This window comes from Schistocerca gregaria, chromosome 10 (assembly GCF_023897955.1).
Source record: "Schistocerca gregaria isolate iqSchGreg1 chromosome 10, iqSchGreg1.2, whole genome shotgun sequence".
NCBI classification, from domain to species: domain Eukaryota; kingdom Metazoa; phylum Arthropoda; class Insecta; order Orthoptera; family Acrididae; genus Schistocerca; species Schistocerca gregaria.
The window spans coordinates 75,457,130-75,478,802 of NC_064929.1; the positions used below are offsets into that span (position 1 = coordinate 75,457,130).

At 39.0% G+C, this 21,673-nt stretch overlaps 1 protein-coding gene across 1 annotated transcript in view; it reads left to right on the top strand.

Moving 5' to 3' along the window:
• Positions 1-21,673, top strand: part of LOC126293289 (intermembrane lipid transfer protein Vps13-like) — a 391,345-nt gene that overhangs the window by 147,026 nt on the left and 222,646 nt on the right. The window contains 4 exon segments of the mRNA XM_049986411.1: positions 3,359-3,588; positions 12,962-13,326; positions 18,814-18,936; positions 19,727-19,829. Coding sequence (XP_049842368.1) covers positions 3,359-3,588; positions 12,962-13,326; positions 18,814-18,936; positions 19,727-19,829 — 821 coding nt within the window.

Below are 21,673 nucleotides of genomic sequence, written 5' to 3' on the forward strand. Positions count from 1 at the left end.
AGTCTGCATTCTAATTCATCCCAAAGATGTTCCATTGGGTTCAGGCTGATGCAGACCAGTCGATTTGAGGGATATTGTTGTCCACAAACCATTGCCTCCCAACATTTGTTTCGTGACAGGTGCATTGTCATGCCGGTAAAATCATCATTGTCTTTGTAAGCAGTACACTAAACTATAAAATTCTTTCATATTCTTCCAAATTTAGTGTTTTCTTAAGCACAGTAAAGGGTCCACACCCTAACCATGGAAAACATCAGCAACACCCCCCTCCTCCATATGACATATGATGGCATGCAACCTTCTCCAGGCATTTGCCAAACCAACAACCCTCCATAGGATAGCCGCGGGGTAAAGCTTGATTCATCACTCCAATTCACTTGTTTCCAGCTACCCATTGTCCAGTGATGTTTAAGGAGACAGTGTGGTTTGATAGCAAACTTGTTTGGTTGCCACATCTCAAGAAGCTCAAAACACGAGCCTGTGAAGTGCTGAATATCATAAAGTGCTTGAACAGGAAGAACTGGGGTGCAGATACGTCCTGCTTGCTTGCTGCAGTTCTATAAGGGTTTTGTGCGCCCACATCTTGTTTGTTGTTCTACGGGCTATGGCTCGGCATGACCAACTTATTTAAAGATGTTCAACTCCCTACACCACAAGGGCATCAGATTTAACACATTAGCTTGTAGGACGAACCCTGTACTGAGCTTATGTGCAGAGGAAGGCGAGCTGCCATTAGCTGCTCGGCGGCGATTCCTTGTGGCGAAACAGGTGCTGGAACTCCAGTTGTTTGCAACTTTACTGGCTTTCCCTGCAGCTATTAATATATGAAAATCCCCCATCACACTTGTGTGTGAGGGACCAAACTGGTTGGTATGCAGGCAATGCAGCTTTTATTGGATCGTGGAGTGTCTACCAAACATACGGAGGGAGGGTTGGTGCAAAGCTCTGGCACAGTGAAGAGTAAAGATAAGTAAAATAAAGAGGAAGACTGATGAATAATGCAGTTAAGGAACGGGAGGAAGAGGAGATTAGTTTTTCTGGGGGGGGGGGGGGGGTGGATAAGGGGGGGGGAGTGGGGTGAATGAGAAACAGAAGAAATGAACAAGGTAATTAAATGAGGCATAATAAATAAAAACAAAATGCAGAAGATGGTGATGGTGGCGGTGAAAGTTGAGAAGGTGCGAATTTATATCCAAGAAGTTGTGAAGATGGATTGCAGGCAAATTCAGATATCCAGAATTAAGAGAGAACTAGTATCGGGCGGGAGAATCTGGTCTCTTGAGTCATGTTGTAGAGAATGTTCGGCAGCTAGCAAGCACCCATCCTCACTATAGACGGGTATTTTTCATTCTAGGCTTCAGTAATCTGCCGTTCCCTTTCAACCTTACCCAGTGAATTTCTTTCTCATCCCCAATGAACAAGCTGTTAGCTCTGAAAGCTAGTGGGTTCATCATTTCTACTTTTATGTTTGCCTTATCAGCAGGATGGCACATTATGCCTCCTGGGGATAATTACGGCAAGTTATTCTGTTTCTTAATTTATTACTCTTCTCTGTATTTTAGACACAGTAATGTAATGTTATACAAAACATATTCTCTAAGTGGTCTAAAATAAAAAAGTGTACAGACTGAAATTTGCTGCAAACTGTTGTATAAATAAATATTGCTAACTCTCTTAGAGCCACTCCAAATTCCCTTAACCCTGCTGTTCAAATTACTTTTACTATACAAATATACTGTTCATGCAGTGTGACCCGACATTAAAATGTTGCAAAAATACTTCAACTAGTGCAAATTTTTTTTTTACTGTCGTTGACATTGTTACATACCAGTATGTTGCTGGAGATGGTGGTAGTGGTGGTGATTGTATACAAAACTATATTTCAAAACAATTGTTATTTTAATATTTACATACGGTATTTTGGAACAGCAGACAGTTTACTGTAAATCATCCTTCGTGTGAAGTAGCACATTGTTATTCTTTTCATACTTTTTTTAAATTACTTTGTCCCTCCTGTTGGAGGTTCGAGCCCTCCCTTGGTCATTGGTGTGTGTGTTGTTCTTAGTATAAGTTAGTTTAAGTATTGTGCAAGTCTGATGACCTCAGCAGTTTGGTCCCTTAGGAATTCACACACACATTTCAACATGTTTTAATAACTTTGCTGAATGCATTGTGGACATAAGTCACATAAACATTGACAAAATCATAAATACGAAACAACAGATTTTAATATAGGCAGTTATTTTTGAAAGCAGAATATTTATTTTCTTCTATTCTTACACTTTCAAATTGGGAATCAAATAGGTGGCATGTGTTTTGCAAATGTGTTTATTACATTTTGCACAGTGTGTGCTTTATTGTGATTGCTATTTGGACACAGGTTACAGTGTGCACATTTAATAGGTTTTATTATTCTTACCTGTCCTGAGACATTTGCCACAACTGCAGGTTTTTATTCTCGGAGAACTTGTTCTTGGTGAATGTTTCCTTGATGCAGTGTATTCTACTAGCAATGACTTTCCATGAATATCATTCCAGTCCATAAATGACATCTTTATTATTTCATTTTGAAGTGCTGTATGAAATATCACTGCAGATGAACTTTTTACATCACTTATTTTGCTGGATGAATAGCTGGTAACCCCTGGGATTCTCTTGATGATATTTATAGTAGATAGGCATCAATTTTGAGCTGGTTGGTGTAACTGTCATTCTATGTTCCCATTTTTGCACAGGAAAAATTGTAAACTATTTTATGCTAGCTGTGGACTGCTGTCACTGTCATCAGAAGAATTGTTTTCAGCTGTGTTACTCTCATGATCTGCAAACTCAATGTGTTTCGACATCTTTTGAGGAATTTACTAATTCTGCCAACTCGACATCAGTCAATGATATAATTGATCAGAATCAATATATATTGAGGCTTTGTTTGTTCATTGTACGTCAAAACAATAAAAGTCATTGTTACCATACAGTATAACAGAACATTAATAAAAATTTACTTGAGAGTAATGATTTGTGTTGGGTCACAATGACCTGAATGTTACATATGAAACTATTAAGGTTTATGTCCAAACTACTTAAAATATTCAAAAAATATTTTCATACATGTATTTCTTATGCATTTTCAGGTAAAGATACCACGTTACATAAAGTTATTGTGGTATTTAAATGATGAGAAATGAAATGCATAACCATTTTTGACCATATAGACCCAAACAGAACAGCCGGGTTAAACAGAAAAACTGAGAAATGATGATCACAATGGAAGTATTCGGCACCCGACTTCCTATAAAAATGGGGAAAATTGTGAGGAATATTTAGATATCTATCAGAATGTAATGATATTTTTGTACAGGTCAGACGGCTGCATAGCCGTATCCGCTCTGCTGGTAGACTGTATGCTCGACGATACAAGATTCGGCCGGGAGAAGGCGCTGACACGCCTGATGCAGAGAAAGAGGGGGACTGCTCCGGAAGCGTCACCCGTCAAGAGTGGTTCACCGGCGAGAGGGACGCCACCCACAGAAGGTGCCTTCCGCTCCATGCTGGACCTCACTTACCAGCAGAAGGATGGTGACAGCTTCGGTGAGGATTACGTGGTGTAATTGTGTGACAAAAGACTCGTGTATCGCTTGAAGGCGCAACAGGTGGAACAAATGGCTGTTTCCTAATCTACATCTAAATACGTACTCCCCAAGCCACCATATGGTGACTATTACAGCACCATCTATCACAAAGTGGAAAAAGTGGTCCAACTAAACATCCGTATTTCTTTACGTACTACATGAATATCTAATAAAAAATGGGGGTTCCTATTTAAAAAAAAAAAAACGCATTTGATATCTACTTGACCTATGGCAGCTCTATCTAGCGGGCCAAGCATAGCGCCATCTGGTTTCCCCTTTCAAGCTAGACAAGTTTCGTTCTTTATAGTTTTTTTTTTGTTTGATGTTTATTTTGTGAGATATTTGGACTGGTCACTATCAATCGACCACACTGTATTTGCAGTCCTGTCGTACAAGAGGGCTTCAAATTGTTGGATGTAACATGGGTGTGAATAACATAGCTATGTAGGTGTGTGAAAAACAGCATGCAGTAATTAAGTTTAGAATTTGGAGAGTTCACCCACACATGGAGCTCCCTCTCTTCAAGCATTACAGTGCCAGACTACACACGAGTGCTGTGACAATCTGACACCTCGGGTTCACTGTCTGTCGTCATCCTCTGTACAGTCCTGGCTTGTCCTCATCCGATTTTCATCTGTTCCCAAAACTTAAATAATACATTTGAGAACATCACTTTCATAGTGATGTAGCAGTGCAAGCAGAGGTGAAGGTCCGACTCCATAAACGAGTCGGAACATTCGACATTGTGGTACTAACAAACTGTCTCTCATCAGCAGAAATGTGATCTTTGCCGGGATGACTATGATGAGATATAATTATATAGATGTGGAGAATAAAGATGTAGAATGTTAATCAAGTGTGTAAATAAAACAAAGTTCTAAATCTTCCACACACAAATTTTGGAGGCATTACTTTTCAGCACTCACTCGTATATGGGATGTTTACACAACCAGGGAACGGTCATTAGGGGCTTCCTGAAGACGAGGAGTCCGTGAAATATTGTGTAATAATTAAGATGTGACTCTGCTGGACAAGTTAAAGCAATTAAACACTACAAAAGCTGAAGTAGCGGTAACATCAGAAATAAAGACGAAACTGCAAGGCTCAAAAGAAGGTAATACTTATATTATGATATACAGCAGAGTAAGTTGAATTGAATGGGCAAGATCTGGAGTTGCAGTTAGGATTGAAAGTGGCTATAGAAAATGGTTGCTATAGTATACATTCGTAAATAAGACTGATGCATGTAAGATTAAAGATATTGAGAAAGGTGGTGAATACAATTTGTGTATGTGCTCCAGAGGAGGACATAAAACAATGAATATGCAACCTACAAATGCATGCAGGTAATGATTAGTGGAATACCTAAAGCAGAATATTTAATAATTGCTGGTGATCTCATTCCAAGTATAGATAAATTTATTATTAAACAATAATGGAACAACATGGAGAACATCCTAAAAAACTATAATGGAGATCAGTTAAGAAATTTTTCTGCCTTCAACCATGGAAGAATAAGAAATGGGTTTTCCTACGATTACCACACACACAAATTTACATGGACTGCTAGGGGGTACAAGATCTGTAATAAAGTATGTTATTACAAATGGGAAAGCCACTCCATTAATAGAAGATGCTAGAGTCTACAGAGGTGATATAACAAAATTAGGATCCCACTTGATAGCAATAGAAGCACTAGAAAAAGTCAAACAGAAAAAGTAGTTTATAGAATACATTTGCTACGAGATCCAAGCATTAGATGAATGTACAGGAGACACACAGATGAAACACTAAGATGTTGGAACATTAATGATGAGTGAAAGAAATAGTAAGAATAATAAAAGTAGCTGGTTATGAAGTGTTAGGAAAAAGGCTAAAGTATAAAAGCAAAAGGAGACTCCCAATCTGGAACAAAGATTTAGCAGACATCATAAAATGTAAGAAACAAGCCTACCTGCAATATCTGCATTCAAGAAAGCGAGAAGAGTACACTGAGTGTAAGTGGCACAGAACAGTGGTTATAAGAGAGGAAGAAAAAAAAAAAAAAAAAACTGGGTATTTTTCTGAGTGAAAAGCAGCAGGCTAAGCATGGGCAACAAATTGAATCCTTAAAGATACTGAAACAGTTTAATAAATATGAAAGAGATGTGATTCATACTAACCCCATTTCAGAAAATGAATGGCTGGATTATTTGTAAATATAATGTTATGAAAAGGATAGTTGCTACTCACCATCCAGCGGAGATTCTGTGTTGCAGATAGGCACAACAAAAAGAGTGTCAAACAAGTAAGCTTTTGGTGAAAAAGGCCTTCATTGGAATTACACACACACACACACACACACACACACACACACACACACACACACACACAGTCAGTGGGGTGGTGTGTGAATTAGGGTATAAAGCTTCTCTATTTATAAGAGCCTGGAAACTATTTGTATGGTCATCCAAAAAGCGATGGAGAACATACTGACTGAGCAAGCAATAAAGGAAACAAAAGAAAAGTTCGGAGTAGATATTAAAATCCATGGAGAAGAAATAAAAACTTTGAGGTTTGCCGATGACATTGTAATTCTGTCAGAGACAGCAAAGGACTTGGAAGAGCAGTTGAACGGAATGGATAGTGTCTTGAAAGGAGGGTATAAAATGAACATAAACAAAAGCAAAATGAGGATAATTGGAATGTAGTCGAATTAAATCGGGTGATGCTGAGGGAATTAGATTAGGAAATGAGACACTTAAAGTAGTAAAGGAGTTTTGCTATTTGGGGAGCAAAATAACTGATGATGGTCGAAGTAGAGAGGATATAAAATGTAGACTGGTAATGGCAAGGAAAGTGTTTCTGAAGAAGAGAAATTTGTTAACATCGAGTATAGATTTAAGTGTCAGGAAGTCTTTTCCGAAAGTATTTGTATGGAGTGTAGCCATGTATGGAAGTGAAACATGGATGATAAATAGTTTGGACAAGAAGAGAATAGAAGCTTTCGAAATGTGGTGCTACAGAAGAATGCTGAAGATTAGATGGGTAGATCACATAATTAATGAGGAGGTATTGAATAGGATTGGGGAGAAGAGGTGTTTGTGGCACAACTTGACTAGAAGAAGGGATCGGTTGGTAGGACATGTTCCGAGACATTAAGGGATCACCAATTTAGTATTGGAGGGCAGCGTGGAGGGTAAAAATCGTAGAGGGAGACGAAGAGATGACTACACTAAGCAGATTCAGAAGGATGTAGGCTGCATTAGGTACTGAGAGATGAAGCAGCTTGCACAGGATAGAGTAGCATGGAGAGCTGCATCAAACCAGTCTCAGGACTGAAGACCACAACAAAAACAACAACAATGTAATTTATGGTCTACAAATCCACATTACCCATTGTATTCAATGAAAGAAAATGTTCCTCCTTGCTATTTACTCAGTAGGATCAGCAACTATGACTATAAATAAAAGTTTTGAGCTGTAACTAATTAATATGCACAAACATAAATCAAGGTTTGAATGAAAAGTAATGCATCCACCTTCGTTAATTGGGTTTGGATGAAAATATTTTAATAAATCAAATGCAGAAATAATCCTTAGAATGTGATCTTTAATTACCAATATTCACTTTTCCACCTAATCACAGGCCAGTTGGATACATTTCTATCAACGATGAACAACTTTTCTGAAACCTTCACAGAAGAAGTCGACACTCTGTATCCGTAGCCAGAGTCTAACAGTCTTCAGCAGAAGCGTAATGATCTCCCCACACATCATCTTTCATTATCGGGAACAGATGGAAGTCAGACGGTGCTAAATCTGGACTTACGGAGGATGCCCTACAGTGGCGAGATTCAGTCTCTGTGGTGGCACGTGAAGTGTTTGTCACGCAGGTCAGATGTTCCTGCCTCAACATCTTTAAACTTACTTGCCCAACAACACACAGTACTCACATCAACACAATCACCTTAAACTGCTTTCATTCTCTGATGAATCTCTTTTGGGGTGACACCTTCTGCTGTCAAGAATTCAATGTCTGCAGATTGCTTAAATCACATTGACCGACCATCTGCGCAGGTTTCCATACCTTACACTGTAACAAGGCAACCGTTCAACACTAATGCTTCCCGCCAACTGGAGCTGTAGAGAAGAGCCTACGAAACAAGCCAGTACCTGCCGCATATCAAGGCTGCCAACTGTTGAAGAGTTATGAAGGTGGAGGCATTACTTTTTAGTCAACCCTCATAATATTCGTGGTGGTGGTGGTGGTGGTGGTGGTGGTGGTGGTGGTGATAACAATAATAACAACAATTTCCCTATTGGAAACAGAATTATTAGCAGTTCAGAGGTGACCTCTACATGAAGTTCCAAGTGAAATAGTCTACAACCCTGACTTCTAATCATCAAAGTTAATTGCTCACTTTAAAAGTGGAAAATAATTTCACCACTTGCCATGCGATTTTGTCCGCATTATGAGCAGCACACAAACCGTTACTTCTGTGAAAAATAAGTGATTCAGGACTGTGTACAGTCCTCAGGAGTTCAATTTCTACTTCTACAGAAAATGCATTTGGTAGTTGCCTGGCTGTGACATCATTCAAGGCGCGGCACACACAGACGTTTGTCTGATGCGGGCAGATTGATATCTCGGTGCAAAGTGTCTCCTCTTACTGCCGCACTGGCTGTATTTATGTGTAGACAGCACGGGCCACCAAACATAACATCTGCCATCAACTGCTGTAGGCACAGGTAGCAGCATGTAAATGGCCCCTTTCTCAAATACATATTAATTAATATCTCTGTTTAACAATTTTCAATCTTCTTAATTTTTAAATGAATGGAGTTAAGTTGGTTTTAGTTACAAAGTCTTAGCTCAACTGCATTTGAACTTTGCCAGGTAGTATTTTTAGAATGGACAATAGAACATCCCTCTCAGTTGCCTCTTTAAGAGTCCTTGTAATGATTGCTATTTACAGTAAAGTCTTGAAACTTGGTGCAAATGTCTTATTTCATCAATGTAAGCAAATGTTGTAAGTAGAACTTTTTGTAATGGATACAAATCGTACTTAATCTATTATGAATAGAGATTTCATTCCAAATTTATTGTTTAGTAAATAACTTCAAAATTATTAGTACCTTCCCAACTTCACAGAAGCTCTTCTGATAGAGTTTGGAAGGTAGGAGATGAGGTACTAGCAGAAGTAAAGCTGTTAGGACAGGGCGTAAGTCGTGCTTGGGTAGCTCAGATGGTAGAGCACTTGCCCGCGAAAGGCAAAGGTCTCGAGTTCGAGTCTCGGTGCGGCACACAATTTTAATCTGCCAGGAAATTTCATATCAGCGCTCACTCCACTGCAGTGTGAAAATCTCATTCTGGCATATTGGAAATGTTTAAAACAGTTGTAAGTTGACTGTGACCTAAGGTGTCATCCCTAAATGCTTGCTTTATAATAAAACGTGGTGAAAATATTTTTGTGGTGAAGTTCGGGATGAGTATCGTAGTTTAACACAAGATAATGTTCCGTATACCACATTTTACAACACAGTACCAGCATAAAAATTAATATTCTCCACCAATTTTATATGTACCTTGTGCAAACCAGAGTGCTGTTTCTTGATGCTGCTGTAGTTTCATTTTGATGTTGCTGCATCATCACATAGAAATCATGTAATGGTTTAAATAAGTTTTACTGATTCTAGTTTACAAAGGATTTTATTTCGCACGTTAGATGTCTGGCGGCAAACATACATCATAGAACTCAAAATGTCTGATTACATACTACTGATACAAAACTCAGTCTAAGACTGAAGGATGGTAGCATACAAATTGTCTCTGTTTATGTGGTTTTAAACAATTACTGTCATTGTTACATACTGAGTTTTCCATTTATACAATTAATTTCTTCATACATCGTCCCAAATTAAATATAAATTAACACGGAATAGAAGTGAATAATTTCATACAAAGACAGGAAGGAATCTGTTTCTATTAAAACTATAAATTATATGTTTTATCACCACAACAGTATATTTAATTAATTTGCATATAGTATTTAACTGGCTTAAAGAAAAATCGTGCTGTCATTTTAAGGTGAACAGAGTGACCAGTTTTATTGGATGAAAAGCTTAGATACACCTAATTTTTGTATGAGTAAAATTTTATAATTTGTATATGGTCATAATTACACTCCAAATCATGGGTATGCTTGATTCTGACTGAAAAATCATGTCATATTCTCATTCCGAACAATTTCTGGTTTCAAAACATAAAAGTAGCTCTCTCTCTATGACTTGGAAATATTGGAACTTCAATCAACAATTACTACATAGTTACAACAGCAAAATCATTCCTACCATGTACCTGAAATTTGTATTGTGTGTAAATTATGATGGTGCATTAGTTTTTAATTAAACATGTTTCCTTCATTCTATATACTGGGGAGGCCCTACGTTAACAATATCAGAACAAGTTTAAATTTGTGAATAGGATACAGGGTTCCAAAGAGCTGTGGTATTGAAACTGCAACATGCCATATGTTTGTGACAGCAGTTTTCCAAATACGAAAGAAAGGTTTATGCACACACTTTGTTTCCAATCGTCCAACACTGTCAATTTTGCATGACACACCACTCTTGATAAAGGGGAAATACACATGAAAATTTAATGTGACCAGCTGACACAGTCGCTGGGGTACTAACTCTCAAAGGACGTATAAGGTATCACCTGGTGGAATTTTATTGTACTAGCAACACTTCACCAGCTGCGCACACACACACACACACACACACACACACACACACACACACACACACACACACACACACACACACACATATATATATTTTACAGGATCTTTTGGGTAGCACGTCATATACAATTTCTTCAGCATATAAACGTCTGTAGGGAGAATCAGAAACACTGGCTGATGCAGTAATCACCCCAGTGTAACTAGTTCACAGGAGACATAAACCCTTTCCACTCCAATGTTGAGTGCCACTCGACATCGCGAAATTTGTTTTCCGCTCCGATGGCCAGCCTAATTCTATACGACTTTTCGAAGCTCTCAGACGTATTTTGAGTCTACTAGGCATTATCGCTGCAGTGTGCTGCCATCTAGGAGAACTAGTGTTAACACAGCTGCTATCGTTAAACACAGAGTTAAGTCGAAGATTGTAATTGTTACGATAAAGTCCACGCGCTCGAAATGGCTAGTTCTTCACGTACAGTCCTTTCTGAGGAAGAGATTTTAGATCTTTTAGAGCAATCTCTAAGTGAAAACAGGAGTGAAAATGATTTTGATTATGATAGTGATTCATTTCAAAACAATTAGAGTGCCAATGACGAAGAAAACAGTAACAATGTGCATGTTTCTAGTGATTCAGCAGAGGATTCGTGGCAAATGTGGAGCGACGCTGACACTCACTTCACAGATTTTCCTTTTGACGAATCAAAGTGTGGTTTTATAACACAAAGTAGTTCTGTTCCATCATCGCCCGTCGGATTCTTTCGATTAATTTTTACAGATAACCTATTTCAGCAAATAGCAGATGAAATGAATAGGTATGCTGCATCAAAAATACGTAAAGTGACACCACTTCCACAACATGGTGGGACTGGAGAAATGTTACCATGGAAGAAATGAAACGCTTCCATGGTGTGCTACTGAATATGGCATTACAAAAGTGTAAGAACTTGCAGGACTTCCCCCCCCCCCCCCCCCCCCCCAAAAAAAGAATGGTTACAATCATCCAACTTCTTTCCAGACTATTTTAGTCGCCGACAATTTATGCAAAATTTCTGGGTGCTTCATGTTTCTAATCCGACGAGTGCTACACATGTCAACAGTCAGGTTCAGTCACGTCTGAGTAAAGTGATAAATGTAATGACTTACTTGTCTGGCAGGTTTCTCAAAATTTATCGACCATATCAGTATTTAGCTGCTGATGAATCTACAGTATCATTAAAGGGTTGTGTATTATTCAAAATATACAATCCTCAAAAACCAACAAAATGGGGACCCAGAGTTTATGTAATTTCGGATTCATCAAATGGTTATATCTGCAGTTTGATACCCTATTTTGGCGCTGTAACAACTGAGTCATTGATTTGTCCACACTTGAATTTTTCTGAGAGAATAGTTCTTCAGCTGCTAGCTAATATCAGAAATGCTACAGGGCAATCAGGGTATTATTTGTACACTGACCATTTTTATACAAGTGTTGCATTAGCTGATGAGCTGTTGAAACAGAACATGCATCTCACAGGAACGATTCAGGCTGATTGCAAAAACCTTCCAGCTGCAATCAAGAAAGGTGCTCTGCATCTAAGGAAGCACAAAATAAAATGCCTCCGCAACAACAAAATGACGGTTCTGGCATGGCAAGATAAACGAACAGTTCTCATGCTTTCTACAAAAGCCAATAACTCAGTGTCACCTATAGAAAGGAGAAACAGAAAGGAAAGTTAAGAAATAAGGAAACCAAATGTGATTATTGATTATACTTCAAAAATGGGTGGAGTTCATCGATCTGCCCATTTTATTTCCAGTTACAGTTTTCTGATGAAAAGTCTCAAGTGGTGGCGAAAACTATACTTCTGCCTGTTTGAGGTGGGACTTGTAAACAGCTATTTACTATACAAGAACCACTGTGAGAAAAACAACTTGACAATACCGTCTCTCATAGCATTCCATAAAAGTGTTATAAGAGGATTAGTTGCCGAAGAAAGAACTCGAGGACAGAAACGAGGACGTTGTTCAACTTCTGATGACGAGGAACGCTTGAATGGAAAGTTGCACATTACCGACAAGCTTCCTGGGAACAAGCATAAGAATTGTGCAGTGTGCTCAGATAGAAAAAAGAAAGGTGGCAGTTGTGAAACTGTGTATTACTGCGAAACATGCTCATGAAATCCAGCTCTCCACCCTGTCCACCCTTTAAAAAAATACCACACAATGGAAAGTTTTGTACTGTAAAAGCTTACGTAAATATATGAATGAAAGCACACATTTTGGTTTAATGTATACCCCAATCGTTGGCCAGCGCCCACATTGTTTCCATGAAGAGATCCACGCATATCTCTGCGGTGCACTGTCACCCAGGCGGCGGCGATTTAAATAAGAGCACGCAGAGCCGCCCTGTGTCTGCCTTACGGAGTGCAAAGGCTTAATGTGAGACAGGAGACAGGGAGCACACTGACGATTTCGGGAAGAATTCTCCATCTCTTTCTGTGTAGAATGCCTTATGCACCTGCCTTATGTACATTGATGTGTCAGTTGTAAATATGATGTTTCAAACTGGTTGCTGGGTTTTAGTACAGGCTGCTTTGCACCACCTCCATCTCTGTTTTGCAGTGGATGTGCGGGTGTTCGGGTTTGACCTGGTGGTGTGTTTGGACTACCTAATGAAGGTGGGAGACTTCTTCACCAGTGGCATGGCCCAGGCACAGGACGAAGTGACTGGCAGTTCAGCCACTCCGTCAACTGCCGACGGGCCCCTGCCGGCCACTGTGACGTCGCGGACGTCGCGTTCCTCCATCGCCAAGCAGAGCCGCACGTCGACTTCGCTGCAGGGGGTCCCGACTCCCATGCAGCAGGTGTCAGCGGGGGAGTCACCTCCGAAGCCCGGCATGATGACTGTCAACATCCACGTCGAGATGCCGGACATCATCTTGGTTGAGAGCATGGACACAGTCGACACCAATGCTATCATTATGAATGTGAGTTGCCTGTCAGTCTATTGTACGCCTCGTATCCTGACTTTACACGGTGGTGACTATGGCAGGAAAATAATTTTCTGCTGACATGCAGTGCTTGGTATCTTAATGTTGACTTGCACTTTCATTTTGTTAAAAGTTCTGACATTTTACATTGAATCTTCCATTCTGATTTGTAGTATGCTCAGTTTTGAAACTTTCTGATGTATTAAAACTGTACCATACCGCTGTTTGAACAAAGACTTGACTTTTGAGGGTGAGTGCTAATGCAAAGTGACTAAAGTTCACAATGTATTGTTAGGGACAGAAAAATCTTTTTATTTTAAGGACAAATTTGACACTATTTTTTGCCAAATTTGGCACTATTTTTTGCCAAATGTGGTGTCCCTGTGCGCCATGTTTGACGTAGACTGTTTTGCTGTATTTGTTGTTATCTTTTTGCCAGATTTGAGCTTACATATTTGCAAAATTCAACATTAATTTTCTGCCATATTTGGTTTCCCCCTCCCCCTCCCTACCCTTCAAAGTCGGTGTTCCATTTTTCCAAATTAAATTTTTCTGTTGGTCAATTTGGTGTTTTTTGTCAAATCCACTGTTTTTTGCCAATTTGTATTTTTTTCTAAATTCACTGTAACCCCATACTGCAGCTCTGTCTCCAAGCTATAAGAAATGCATTGGACTTATTGTCCTGTAATTTCCATTTATTTGGACCACTTAAAGAAGCTCTAGGAGGGCGACGATTACAGATGAGTGTGTGGAAGACTTTGTGTACAACTGGCTAGTGACATGACCCAGTTCTTTTATGGGAGGGCATAAAAAGCTGCCCATATGCTGGGAGAAATGCATTTCCAAAGCAAGAGACTATGTGGAAAAATAAATTATAATTGCCATGAGTTTTCAACAAATGAGTTTAAGTAAAAAATAAAATCCCGTTTGTATTTGATCCGCCTTTGTACTAAGCTACCGAAACATATTGTGCCACTAAATGTTTGTAAAAATTGACTGAAGCAGTAGAAATCATTATATAGAATTTATAATGCTGTTTCTGACCTCAATCCATTCCATATGAGGTGAATAAATTTAAGGTCCTTTTTATCTTTTCTCTCTCTCTCTCTCAAAAATAGAGGAACTACGACTCACAACCTGTCCTCACAACCTTACTTCTGCCAGTACCTCGTCTCATACATTTCAAACTTCACAGAAGCTGTCCTGCAGTATTTGCAAGACTAGCACCCCTGGAAGAATAGATATTGTAGAAACATGACTTAGCCACAACATGGAGGACGTTTCCGAAATGGAAATTTTCGCCCTGCAGCAGAGCAGCAGAGTGTGCTTTGCATGGATGGGTTGTGAGTTGTGCTTGGATAACTTAATCAGTATAGCTGTTGCCTCTGATAGGCAAAAATTCTGTGTTAGAGTTTCAGTCCGGCACACAGTTTTAATCAGCCAGGAAGTGTCATATCAGTGTACACTCCCCTGCAGAGTGAAAATTTCATTCGGTAAATAGTTTAGCAATTTCCCATTTTGTATTACTTTGACTACAATTCAATCAACTTATATCATAAAACCATCATTTCCCAGTGCCTTCCTTTTTTGATTCCTCAATTGGCACATCATGATTTCATTGCTTTAGAGAAATTTGTTATGGATCTATTGAAGATACAGGCTGCGAAGAGAAAAAAACGCTCTTTGAATACATTGGTTTCGTTACAAGTGATGGATGTGATGCGTGATACTAATTGGGCAAAACAAAGTATTATTCAGTTTATCCAATCCTTGCTTTATCTTCACAATTAGTTTTTTCAAATGTGTCCAGAATGCATAGCACCATCTTTCCATAATACTTACCTTACTAACTGCCTATGTTCTAAATTCATCTCTTATATTATGATACCATACATGTAAATAAGTTTTTGATTTCCTGTCGTTAATTACAGTGCCATCTGCTATCTTAACTAATTAAGTGTGATATCTGCATGATGTAAGTTTCTCTCTTATTATCCACGTACTCTTAGCAGTCAGTGGTTTCTCTTGCCAAATTATCATTGTCTCTTATCACATCACATCCTATCTTAAGCATTTCAGAATACATTTATGTGATTCTGGTTAGTTCTTCATCCTTGACGGTCTATTGTTCGTAATAAGAGGAACTTCTGTTAAATTATTGCCCCCTTTCATCTATGTAGTAGTAGTAGAAGTAGTAGTAGTAGTAGTAGTAGTAGTAGTAGTAGTAGTAGTAGTAGTAGTAGTAGTAGTAGTAGTACCCCCCCCCCCCTCCCCCCCCCCCCCAGTGTGAAGATACGTTTGATGTAGCTCTCTACACTAATCTATCATGTGCAAGCCTCATCGTCTCCTTGCAATTTCCGCAACCTACGTCTGTTTGAATCTGTGTACTGTATTTGAGCCTGCACACTATTTTCTCTCTTTGAGTCGTCGTACCTTAAATTCCTTTTCTCCTCAATTTCATTCGGTAGCTCTTCATTAGTTATCAGACCTACCCATATAATCTTCAGCACTCTATTGTAGCATCATGCTTCAGAAGCTTCTGTTCTCCTCTTACTGTCCACATTCCTCTTCTGTACAAGGCTACACTGCAACCAAATACTTTTAGAAAAGATTTTCTAACATTTAAAATTGTTTAAATATTATGTTTTTGAGAAATACTCTTCTTGGTACTGCTTATCTGCAGTCAATATCCTCTTTACTTCATGCATTTGCTAGCAAAATTTGTGTAGTACTTTCAGCTTCTCATTTCACTATCTACAAAATCGATGGCCTCGCCGAGGGCTAGAAATTGCAAAAAAGGTAATTACTCTTCTTTACTTCTGCCAGAACTGAATTATCTTATACTGAGATGACAAGTCGTGTGATACCTCTTAATATAGTTTCGGACCTCCTATTACCCAGCACAGGGCAGCAATTCAGTGCGGCATGGATTCAAAAAGTCGTTGCAAATCTCCTGCAGAAATATTGGGTCATGCTGCCCGTGTAGCCATCCTCAATTATGGAAGTGTTTCCAGGGCAGCATTCTGTGCACAACCAGACCTCTTGATTGTGTCCCATAAATGTTGGGCAATCTGGGTGGCCAAATCATTCATTCAAATTGTCCCTAATGTTCTTCTAACCAGTCCTAAACAGTTGTAGAGTGGTGAAATGGCACATTGTCACCCATAAAAATTCAGTTGTTTTTGGGAAATGTGAAGTCAATGAATGGCTGCAAATGGTCTCAAAGTAGCAGAATGTAATAATTTCCAGTCAGTGATTAGCTCAGCTGTACCAGAGGACCCAGTCAGTTACATATAAACACAGCCACACCACTGTTGACAAATTGGGTCCATGCCTTTGTGGGTGTGCACCACACTCGAACCCTACCATCAATGCTTACTGACTGAAATTGGGACTCATCTGACCTGACCACAGTTTTCCAGCTGTCTTGGGTGCAACCAATATGGTCAGGAGAAGTGCTGCAGGTGACGTTGTGCTGTTAGCCTAGGCACTCGCGTCAGTCAGCTGCTGCCCTAGCCGATTGATGCCAAATTTCTCCACATTGTCCTAATGAATACTATCATCGTACATCCCACAGTTATTTCACAGTGTTGCTTGTCTGTTGGCACTGACAACTCTAAGCAGACACTTCTGCTGCTGCTGCTGCTGCTGTTGGTTGGTAAGTGAAGGCTGTTAGCCACTGTGTTGTCTGAGGTGAGAGGTAATGCCTGAAATTTGGTATTCTTGGCAGACTCTTGACACTGTGGATATCTGAATACTGAATTCCCTAACGATTTCCGAACTGGAATGCTCCGTGTGTCTAGTTCCAACTACCATTCTGTGCTCAGATCTGTTAATTTGTGTGGACATAATCCTACCAGAAATCTTTTCATATGAATCACCTAATTACATATTACAGCTTTGTCAACACACTGCTCTTTGATACCTTGTGTATGCAATACTACCACAACCTGTATATGTGCATGTTCCTATCCTGTGACTTATATCACCTCAGTGTATACAGGGTGGTCCATTGATCGTGACCGGGCCAAATATCTCGGGAAATAAGTGTCAAATGAAAAAACTACAAAGAACAAAACTTGTCTAGCTTGAAGGGGGAAACCAGATGGCGTTACTGTTGGCCCGCTAGATGGCGCTGCCATAGGTCAAATGGATATCAACTGGTTTTTTTAAATAGCAACCCCCATTTTTTAATTACATATTCGTGTAGTACGTAAAGAAATATGAAAGTTTTAGTTGGACCACTTTTTGTGCAATGTTATAGATGGTGCTGTAATAGTCACAAACGTATGGCTCACAATTTTGGACGAACAGTTGGTAACAGTTACGTTTTTTAAATTAAAATACAGAACGTAGGTACGTTTGAACATTTTATTTCAGTTGTTCCAATGTGATACATGTACTTCGTGAGCTTATCATTTCTGAGAACGCATGCTGTTACATTGTGATTACCTGTAAATACCACACTAATGCAATAAATGCTCAAAACGATGTCCGTCAACCTCAGTGCATTTGGCTATACGTGTAATGACATTCCTTTCAACAGAGAGTAGTTCGCCTTCCGTAATGTTCGCACATGCATTGACAATGTGCTGATGTGTGTTGTCAGTGGATCACAATAGCAAATATTCTTCAACTTTCCCCACAGAAAGAAATCCGGGTAATGTATCACGAAGCTAATACAGTTTGCACTTGCGGAATGTTAAGTGATACCACGTACTTATACGTTTGTGACAATTACAGTGCCATCTGTCACAAAGCGAAAAAAGTGGTACAACTAAAACATTCATATTTCTTTACATACTACACAAATATGTAATAAAAAATGGGCGTTCCTATTTTAAAATAATGCAGTTGATATCCATTTGACCTATGGCAGCACCATCTAGCGGGCGAACCATAGCGCCATCTGGTTTTCCCCTTCAAGCTAAACAAGTTTCGTTCTTTGTAGTTCTTTCGTTTGATGCTTATTTCGTAAGATATTTAGCCCAGTCTAATATTCTGTTATAAGCTACATTCTCAAAAAAAGTTTGAGCTAGGGAGGAAGGAGTTACCTCCACCACTTCTGTAATAGCGTGTTACTGCCGCATATTTCAATCTTTCAGGAAATGTATTTGACTCATCATTTGGTTGCAGAGGTAACACGAGTGGGACCACTTCAGACTTTGCTTAAGATTTCAGTTCTTTGGTTGAAATACTACCGTTGACAGAAGAGTTACTCCTATTATTACTTTTGCATCTCAGTTTTGTTTGTCTATAATTGATGCGTTGGTGTTAACTCCCAGTATTCTATGGTAAGGTTTTGGTGGGCTTGACTTCCAATCTGCATTATCAAAAACTTTTTCAGTGTAACTCAAAGTGTTTGGTAATTTTCTTTTCACACTCGGTGTCTTTCTCATCTAAGGCCAGTTGGAGTATAATATTTTAATTAAAAGTAATAGACCTATTGATACTGTTCTTATGGGCGCATTCTCTGTCATGCAGAATGAAATAAGTTTCAAGCTTCGAATGTCGGACACACATCTTGTTATCACGGGTGGTATCAAGGACCTGCAGCTGTACTCTTGCTGCTACAGCCCGGATAAGCGCAAGGACACCATGCAACAGGTACAGTGTTTGATTACTTTGTGACTTAATAATTCGTGTCCTCTTGTTTATATTCTTGACACATGCTATGATGTTGAAAATGTCAGTTAAACATAAGTTGAGTATATATAATTTGGCCGTGTACTGCCAGTCTAGACTCAGCCGTCGATTAGTGAATGAAGTGATAGTGTCATGTAAACCAGAAGTGTACAGAGACTAGTTATTTAATATTGTTTCCTGTTGTGACTGCATACAAGGTTTCATTCCTACCCATTTCCATTGATTAGAAGGCCTGAAGATGGTGTAATTGAATTTAGCAGCTATGAGAATGAAGGAAAATGCAGTGTTATTTCTTTAAAGACTGAAAGCGATTACAGTTCATCAGTTGAGCGACAAGTGCCCACAAATGGAACAAGATAAATGCATCCATTGCAGTCGAACCACCTCCTCCTAGATATATCTTCACAGACAAGATTGTGAAATACATTGTTAGACTTCAGAGTTTCACGGAAACTAAAAAATGACTTCAAGTTTAAGATATTTTAGTCAAAGTCCAGTGCACAAGTAAACTCAGGATTTTATTATTTGTGATCTTAAAAATTTTGTAACTCATTATTCTGAGCTTTAAAAGCTGTCTTTATATGTCTGTATGCAATGTCATTGATTATAGGCTGTTTTTCATTAATGAAAACATTTTAGAACAGAATTTGAAAATAAGATTGTTAAGTTAAGGAGTTAAGATTTTGTACAAAAGCATGGATCATGTGTTTGAGAGACTACGCTGTTGGCAATTTTTTTGTTTATATTTCAGATCCTTCGTCCTTGTAGTATAACTCTAGCTGGGTCAACCCCAGAGGGACAGGGCTTGCATCTGGATCTGACTGTGACAGATATAAGACTTGGAGTTTCTCCAGGTGAGACAAAATTTGACAAATAGTTGTTAATTGTTTATAACTGAGTACTGTGGTGTATGTGGACAGTAACAGTGGAAATTATTATGTAAAAGTGGGAACAGTCTACGAGCGGTCTAAGGTGCTGCAGTCGTGGACCTTGCGGCTGGTCCCGACGGAGGTTAGAATCCTGCCTCGGGCATGGGTGTGTGTGTTTGTCCTTAGGATAATTTAGGTTAAGTAGTGTGTAAGCTTAAGGATTGATGATTTTAGCAGTTAAGTCCCATAAGATTTCACAAACATTTGAACATTTTTGGAACACTCTGACACTCTGATAACCAGTTAGATAACTCTACCAACAAGTTAGTGTAATTTTAATGTTATCCTATAGATTTTTTGAAACTGATGCCAGTGTGGCTGTGTTAGCACTTACCACAGACCAGATTTTTGACAGCTGCAGCTTTTGCGCTATTTGGCTCAGAGACTCTGACTTGCCTCGGTCGGACAGGAAGTGTGGAGAAGCTCGAAACACGCAATAAAGCTGACCACTTCCTGGATTTGCCAGAAAGTGAGAAAAACTTCAATAATTATTTTCTTGCGCGTGCTTCTGATCTTCAAACCATTCCATACCCTTGCAAGAATTTCATTGTACTAGGAAATAAAAACAATCTCGCAAATAGAAAGTCGGTTTTTATACATGATTCGCTATTGAGAATTTGGACATTTCATTCCCATGCATTCAGAAGATAGCAGAAGTTATTTATTTTAAATAGTCTTGTTTGACTTTTTAAAATCCACCTTTGAAAGAAATTCAGAGAATTATAGATATTAGCGGTATCTGTTCTGTCGAACAGCCATAACACGCAATGAAGGAGCTGGGACATATACATGAATAATTGGGGTGGAAATGAATGGAAAGAAAATAGGATGTGAAAGAGAGACAATGGAAATAATGACATCCAGCCACACAGGAGACTGCGGCAATGCAACGGCAAAAGTTGAAAATTTGTAGCATACTGTGACTCGGACCCAGATGCTCGTCATCTCTAGAACAGTTGTCTTAACCCCTTCTCCCATCCAGTTAACACTTTGTACAGAAGTATGGATACACTTTCTCTAGATTCCAACTTCCCACTTACTTCATCACTGCTACTCCCACCCATTAACCCTGTACTCACAGATTTCTTATTTCTGTAACAATTCGGACATTGGACATTCTATGTGTGCAATAGCTACTTGATGGTAGTTTCAGTGTGGGTGCACAACCAAAGGATAGACACCATTCAAATATATAATTTCACAGGCGCATTTCATTGCGGCACGTTGCAGTGCAGATACATAACGAGCACACGAAATCCTATGGAAATCAGAACTCTGTTAGTAGGGGGCAAACAGGTGGGGGTGTTAGTGATGTGAGCAGGAATTTTGGAATTGGGGTCTGAGAGATGACTGATGTAGCTAAGATAACTGTTCTACAGACATGTAGCATTTGGGTTTGATTCCCAGTTTAACACTCGCTGTTGGATTCCAGCAATGCTCAATGCAGCTGCATGTCATTATTTCCTTCCTTTTCTCTTACACGTGCTTTTTCATTTCCAGTCCTTTCACCTCAAATATTCATTAATTCAGAGAATGATTTTTTAAAAATTTGCTACTATCTTTTGAATGTAAGGGAATGAAATATCCAAATCATTAATAGTGAGTTAACATGGAAATGTGTTTGGTTCCATGATTTTGTTTTCTAGGGGAATGAAACTGTTGCAAGAGCATGGGAAGAGGTGAAGATCCCAGTTGAATTTAAATTAAAAGCAATGTTGTTAGTTTTAACTTGCAGCAGTTCACAAGTAATTGTCATTTTGCCTTGCGTT